At 36.5% G+C, this 7,457-nt stretch overlaps 3 protein-coding genes and 1 pseudogene across 3 annotated transcripts in view; 1 reads left to right on the top strand and 3 right to left on the bottom strand.

The window, feature by feature from the left end:
• Positions 1–1,122, bottom strand: part of LOC111482046 (potassium transporter 5-like) — a 3,742-nt gene extending 2,620 nt beyond the window's left edge. The window contains exons 1-4 of the mRNA XM_023127676.1: positions 874–1,122; positions 571–796; positions 250–498; positions 93–143 (exon numbers count right to left, since the gene is read on the bottom strand). Coding sequence (XP_022983444.1) covers positions 93–143; positions 250–498; positions 571–796; positions 874–1,068 — 721 coding nt within the window. The 5' untranslated portion in view covers positions 1,069–1,122. The remainder of the gene's footprint in view (positions 1–92; positions 144–249; positions 499–570; positions 797–873) is intronic.
• A 1,162-nt stretch (positions 1,123–2,284) lies between these two features.
• On the bottom strand, positions 2,285–3,098 carry LOC111482010. Its single transcript, XM_023127634.1, has 5 exons — positions 3,009–3,098; positions 2,886–2,924; positions 2,688–2,792; positions 2,432–2,597; positions 2,285–2,346 (listed from the first exon to the last, which is right to left on the bottom strand). The coding sequence occupies exons 1-5, from the start codon at positions 3,093–3,095 to the stop codon at positions 2,285–2,287; spliced, it is 459 nt and encodes a 152-aa protein (XP_022983402.1). The 5' UTR covers positions 3,096–3,098.
• Positions 3,099–4,016: 918 nt separating this feature from the next.
• LOC111482009 lies at positions 4,017–5,942 on the top strand (annotated as a pseudogene).
• Positions 5,943–6,465: 523 nt separating this feature from the next.
• LOC111482008 (vinorine synthase-like) lies at positions 6,466–7,302 on the bottom strand. The gene has a single exon (XM_023127632.1). The coding sequence runs from the start codon at positions 7,300–7,302 to the stop codon at positions 6,589–6,591; it is 714 nt and encodes a 237-aa protein (XP_022983400.1). The 3' UTR covers positions 6,466–6,588.
• Between the last annotated feature and the right edge of the window lie 155 nt (positions 7,303–7,457).

Raw genomic sequence — 7,457 nt, 5'->3', positions numbered from 1 at the left:
TTTTTTTTTTTTTTTTTTTTTTTAATTTTTTGTTTATAAAAAAGATACACTACATAAATAAATAAATAAATAAATAAAGGGTGTGAATTTACCTTCTGTCATTGCAGGGGTTGCCGCCGTGATCCCTCCCACAGCAGATAAAACTGAAGTAAAAAAATTCAAAATTAATCTATTTAATTTATAAAATTTTAAAAATAATATTGCAATTAATTTGTAATGTAGAAGGGGAAAAAAGGGGGAAAGGGAGACCTGAGATACAAGGGGTGAGAACGCCGTCGCCGATAACCATGGCGGTTCCGAGCATCGTCGCAAAGAGAAGAAAGACCTTCGCAAAATGGCTGTTCTCCAGCGCCGACTGAATCCTCGAAGCTCTCTTCTGTCTCCGATTCGGCAAATTCAATTGGTAATTGGACACCTCTCCATCCTCCATCTCTGCGTTTGGAATCAGCCCTACTTTCGCATACCGGCAAATCAGAGAGTACAGTGCGAAGGTTCCGCCTGGAAAATCAAAATCAAAATCAAAATCCGATTCCGATTCCGAATCACAGAAGAATTGAATGAGGATTTTACCATCGCCGTTGTCGTTGGCTCTGAGGACGATGAACACGTATTTAATGACTGGAATGAGAGTTAAGGTGTAGAAGATCAAAGACATCGCTCCTAAAACGTCGTCCTGGTGCTTGATTCCCTTCGGAAAGATGCCGGCGTACACGTAGAGCGGCGAGGTTCCAATGTCTCCGTACACAACTCCGATGCTCTGGAATGCTAGTTGTAATATCACACTCCATTTCTTCTTCTGCCAATTTTATTTGAATTATTATTAATATATGGAACTGAAAAAGAAGAAAAGAGGAGAGAAAAGAAGAGACCGACGTCGGCATCGGAGTGATCGCGACCATGGAGTTTACGGGACTCTAAATACAAGGAGTCGTGTCGCCGGAGATTTTGCCACGACATTTTCCTCTCTTGAGGAGTCGGAACATCGGAACCAGACGGCGCAACTTCTTCCTCTTCTATGGAGACGACGGCGGAAACTTCCTGTGCACCACCGGAGATCCGGCCAGCCATTGGTGGAGAAATTAAAAAGGGCAGAGAGAAAATAGAAGATGTGAATTAATTGCGGGTGTGATAATTATGTAAAGAAGAACAATATTTATATGAAAAATTAATTAAAACAGTCCCATATATTCAGTTTAATTCTTCAACTTAAACTTATTATTTTATTTTTTACTTACATAAATTAAATATTATAAACTTAAAATTATTTTTTTGGGATGGGGCAATTCTTTTGGTTTGTTAAACAAATTAACAAAATAAAGAAAAGAACCAACAAATTTAACCACAAATTAACAAAATATAGAAGGAAACACAGAAATGTTTCTATAATAACGTATAAATTAAAATCAATTTATGATATATGAAGAGGACAAATATGTTACTATAATAACAGTAATTAAATAAATAAAAATAAACTAAATTTTCATTACAATTTTATTTTCAAATCTGCATAACTTTAGCATATATATATATATATTACTTTTTTACTATAAGAAATAATGTAAATTACAGACAAATTTGAGAATTAAACAATTAATACAAGTTTTTATTAAAATTTTCAGATAAGAATCATAATTATTACCGACAAAATTGACACAGACTTACCATATATATTTTCTTAACCCATATATTTTTCATTAAAAAAACTCAAGAAGTCAAAAGCAGTTGATTTTCGGAAAAGAAAGTCAAATCCGATGTTTTTTTTACACGTGGGAAGTCATGTTTGACCAAAACTCACGAGCGACCTATGTGGGGTTGTCACGGAAAGGAAATGATTGGTCGCTGATTTTCCAAATAAATCTTCCAAACGCGTTTCCATTATTATTATGCCTTTTTAACTTTGTCAAACTCGATATTTATTCAAATTTGTATTTTCTTATTACATATTTCTCCTCTCCTAAATTACCATTTTAAGATTAAGCCTTTAATTTTGATTTCGACTTAGCTGACATGATTATACGAGTAAAAAAATAGAGATGACCTTTAACGATAAACTTTTGATGACGATGAAGAAACGTCATTTTGAATAATTGCTGCCTAAAATAACATTACTAACGACACATTCAAACTAGTTGACAAAGCGATTATATGAGTAACTGCTCTTATTTTAAAAGATGGAGATGACCTTTAATCGTAAACTTTCTACGATGTTGAAGAAATGTCATTTTTTTTAGCAATGGTGGGCTAAAATAACATTAGTAACATCACATTAATATAAATAAAAGGATTAATATATATGTATATGATGTCTTTCAATACCGGTCTGTGACATTGCTCCGTCCAACCAATCTAATCATTAAACCATTAGCTATTTATATATAAATTCAAAATTTTAAACTTTATTTAACCTACAAAGCAAAGATTTTAGTGTTACCGAGAGTAGTGGAGTTGAGAAATCGTTTATCGAATCGCCAGATGCTCTGAGTGGAAAGAAACGAGAGGCAAGATTGGTCTTGAATGTTGATCAATTCGAGAAACGTGGACATGTTGTACACTGTTGGGTCTATTGTAAATGTTTCATCGATGATCACCTCCACAGTCTATCTAGAAAAATAATAGAATACTAAAAATAACAATAAGGGATTTAATAACTTTTTCTTATTTTAATTAAGCTTATAAACAATACTTACGCATAGAATGCCATGAAAGGCATCTAAGTCGTCGGGATTTGAGACGTTGTACGTGATTTTGTTGATGGAGTCATCCACATTCTCTCCTCCCGCATCTTCTACGTACTTTTTCAATCCCATCACGGTGTGTTAGTTAAACATATATAGGCTTATCATGAACCAAACACAAGGGACTAAATCGAAACAAATGAACGTTACCTTAAGCTTGTAAGCATCCTTTGTGAAAGACCACATGCCCTGTTGAAAATTTTAAATTAAAAAGAAAAACAAAAAACAAAAAAAATAATTTTATTAATAAATAAATAGTGTGGAGATTGTAACATCAGAGTAACCCATCCAAGCAACAATGGGTTTGAAAGTCTTTCGGGTGGTTGCCATGTTCTTCAGGCACATGTAATTTTCCTTCATCTACGTAACATAGGTTAGGATCGATACCAGTTGTTAGCTCTGATACTAATGGTTAGTGTTAAGGATATTTAGTAATAAATTATAGTTTACAATATATATTATATTTGATATTTTATTATAAGACAAATATCTAATATTTGCCTTAGTATCATAGGTATCTTTCCATTTATTGTTATTTCCATATCCTTGTAATTTATTTGATTATAAATAAGATAACTTTCACACCATTTAAGTGTGGTGGATTAATCAAACATTCACATGGTATCAGAGCCCTCTCGGTTTAACAACCCCGATCTTTTCTTTTCAATGGCTTTTGAATCCTCTAATCTTCTTCTCCACCACCCCTGCTGGTTTTGACGCCTCAGGGGCAGTCTTCATGGCTGCCGCAGGCGGAGCCGATTGATTACTCTTCGGCTCCACCCTATTGACCTCCAAATCACCTTTCGTCATACTCTGTACATACAACTTCACCTTTTCTAACCTAATCGGTTTTCCCCTTGGCCAATATAGTCTCTCTCATTTCCTTCCCAATCAACCCTTCATCCTTCACAGAAACACTAATCTCAGGATCCTCATCAGTGTTCTCTTCAGAAATATACGGAATCTCGACAAGCCCATCAACCTTTTGCAGAGATTTACCTTCGGAATCTGGGTGCCGCACTGGCCTATTCGCCAACCATGTTGCCGCAGCCCTTCCTGCCAAAATTGGCTCCTTCGCCCAATGTGGCGACTCTTCCAGCTTCAACATTGTCTTTGTCCCTTGCTCTAGGTTTCCCCTTCTACTTCTTGGGGTTAGAAATATTCTCACCAGAGCCAAGGCAGCATCGTCGCTAAGCGACAATCCCTCTTCATGGGTTAGACATATTCTCGCCGAAGCCAAGGCAACATCGCCGCTGAGCGGCGATCCCTCTACAATTTTTGATGGCCAAGAAAGTGTTTCTCTACACCTCCTCTGAACCAGGTTGTTGATATCTTCACGAAAAGTGTTTCTCAATCTTTTTGAATTTTTCAGATTCAAGTTTCACGTTCGTTTAAATCCGACGCTTAGCTTGCGGTGGGGTGTTAAGGATATTTAGTAATAAATTATAGTTTACAATATATATTATATTTGATATTTTATTATAATGCAAATATCTAATATTTGCCTTATTATCATAGGCATCTTTCCATTTATTGTTATTTCCATTTATTACTATTTCCATATCCTTGTAATTTATTTGATTATAAATAAGATAACTTTCACACCATTTAGGTGTGGTGGATTAATCAAACATTCACAGTTAGGATTGCTCAACAACATACACTCGATCGAGATGAACACAAAGAACATGAGAGAGAAAATATAAGTAGCAATATTGGGTAAAGGTTTTATTATTAATGATTCACGTAGAGAATACAAATAATGGTGAGAATACATTTTGAGAGCACTGACTATTGATGTATATATATATAGTTTCAATTTACTAAATAGAGCTTCCAAATATATATCTACCAAATTTAGGCATCACTCCATATCCAACAATCTACCACATTGGAGACTAATTTAGTCAACCAAGAACTTCATTCTCAATATGTACCATACCAATTGAGGCTTTGCAAACCTCAATGTTCCAACATCAAGACAAAATGTTTGCTGGATTCCTTGCACCCTCTATCTTCTCCAAACACATCACCATCTTCAACTAACCTCCGAGTGAAATGGTATCACCTTATGTGTTTTGAATGATAGATCGGGTTTCTCGCCAACTGCATGACACTCTAACTATCGACCTAAAGAATCTTCTCGCGCTGCTTCTTGCCTAATTCTTCTAGATAGTCTGTCATCTATATCATCTTCTTTCCAGCTTCAGCTAATGCCACGTACTCAGCCTCAGCAGATGAAAGAGCAACGCATGTATGCCATAGACCGTTGATTTTGGCAGCTGCAGGGCTGCTTAAAGGTTGGAAGTGTACTGATTGCTGCGGGTGCTTCTTGGATTGAGCCAGAAAGTTTGGAGGGATATCCTTGTTTCTATTAATTGTGTTCAGAAGAATACTGAACTTACAGGATTACATGGAGGACTACGAGGTAACTGTTCCATTTCAATCCTTTCAAGCTCTTGGTTGCCATGTTGATGCAGTTTGTCCCAAGAAAAAGGCGGGTGATAGACATCCAACCGCTGTCCATGATTTTGAAGGTGATCAAACTTACCGTGAGAAGCCAGGACGTAATTTTACATTAACGGCTGATTTTGAAAGCTTGAATCCATCAAGTTACGACACCCTTGTAATCCCTGGTGGTTGAGCACCCGAATACTTTGCCCTGAATGCTCAAGTTATTGCAATTGTCAAGTAGTTGATGGAAGCCAGGAAGGCAGTTGCTTCTATCTGCCGTGGACAACAGATCTTATCTGCGGCTGGTGTTCTTTAGGTATTGATATGATCCTACTTGAGTTGTCTGAAAAATTCAAAATGTTGATTTCTTTTTACTTTGGAAATGAGAATGAAGTAACAGTCATCATGGAACCTCATGATCTAATACGAACCAGTTACACCTGACAAACTTGTTCGGATTTGAAAGTTATTATAAGATACAAATGCGATATATTTTCAATATGTCTCTGTTAATAATAATAACAACATTATTGATTCTTCCACTGTTTGTTCATTCCCAATGATTCATACTTCTTTGATGTATAAGGGAGGAAATGCATGAATGTCGAACTGAGTGGGGCAACACGGTTGAAACCTGATCCACTCGACCGATGCTTCACAGACGGAAACTTGGTTACTGGGGCAGCTTGGCCTAGCCATCCTCAGTTCATCTCTCCGTTGATGACACTTTTGGGTATCCAAGTAACATTTTGATCATGGCTTAACCAGGTGAGTTCATGTTCAACTTAGTATAAGTGCATGCTATGAAAAGAATGAAATAAATGTTGCATAACGTGATGTCTTGCTTATACCAACACTAATCTGTATTTTGCTTTTTCTGGAAGTGATGTGTTGTAGCTTATGTTCCTGTTGGATCTGTGTTCCTGGGCTTAGCTTATATGAATGCTTACGTTTTGCAAATTACCATCCTTTTCTATTTATGAACACCGGAAAACTTTGAACCAGAAATTCTCCTACTTCCACAAATGGTAGTTAATTACTATAATCAAAGTGTTTACAAGTGTATCTCTCACACTCTCACTATAAATTCTCTCCTACAAAATTCCTACTAAACAAATTTTTATGGAAGCATAACAATATAAATGTTACACATGAATGTGATTGGTTTTATTATCGAGTTCCAGAGATGTTCTTGACATAAAGTTCATATATTCAAGATAAAAAATTATAGGTTGGTGTTCAATCCTAAGTGTGATACCCGATACTCACACCACTATGTTAAGAACATTAACGATCCACTTCCTTTTCTTAAAACCAACCACATGGGTTTACAATGACGATGAGAATTACTATTATGACTTACCAAATACACCATTGCTAAAGACATTGCCTTCAGCGGCTAGTTTTTGAGTTCACAAAATGAGAAAAACTCTTGATTTTGCTGAAACGCCTCCATTGCCTTCTCCTCCAAGCACACTATCGCTTCGATCCCGTCGCCATCTTTGGTATCAATGAATATAATTGAATCCTTCGCAGGCAACTCGGGGACAGTGACCCATATGGGCTTCCCACGTCCAAAATCTACCTCGTAAAATGAAAATTTACACCAGCTGCTACATGAAATCACCGCCACATCCCCTTCATTTCTCGGCCTCCCCATTGATTGTTTCGCATGTAATTTGTAAAGCCAACCCCATTCTTCATCCTTGTAATCTCTTGGGAACTTCTCACAGAGCTCCTTTAAGTTTCTCTTTATGTCTCCCACTATGTCCCATACATCCTTCTCCCTCTGCTCCCATGTGGTCTCTGATGCTATGCAGTGTGAGATTATGTTGCCTAATAATCTCTGCAATGGCGGCTCCACTCTCTGCCATAAGTTGATCACAAGATGCAGTTCACTTGTCCCGCCCAGACAGCCTATATTGCACAACAAATTAACACCAGGAAAAAAACCATACTTCCTACATGTCCATAAATGCCACTCGATACCAAAATACCAATGGTTGGAGTAAAAGCGGAAGCAACGTCGATCATATTCACAAACCCACAAACAGAAATTAAACAAATAAACACAAAGATTTACGTGGTTGGTTCGAAAAGAAGAAATTCTCATACATCCACGGGTAGTAGCCAATCACTATAACCAACACTATCATACTACAAAGTCTACAATTGTCTTTAAACAAATGCAAAAGGACAATAACTTCATATTTCAAAATAATGCTAGACTAGCCTTTATATAAGTAAATGTATAATCAAGATGATTCA

The sequence above is a fragment of the Cucurbita maxima genome, unplaced genomic scaffold (assembly GCF_002738345.1).
Source record: "Cucurbita maxima cultivar Rimu unplaced genomic scaffold, Cmax_1.0 Cma_Scf00007, whole genome shotgun sequence".
NCBI classification, from domain to species: Eukaryota; Viridiplantae; Streptophyta; class Magnoliopsida; order Cucurbitales; family Cucurbitaceae; genus Cucurbita; species Cucurbita maxima.
This window is presented reverse-complemented; position numbering and strand designations above follow the sequence as displayed.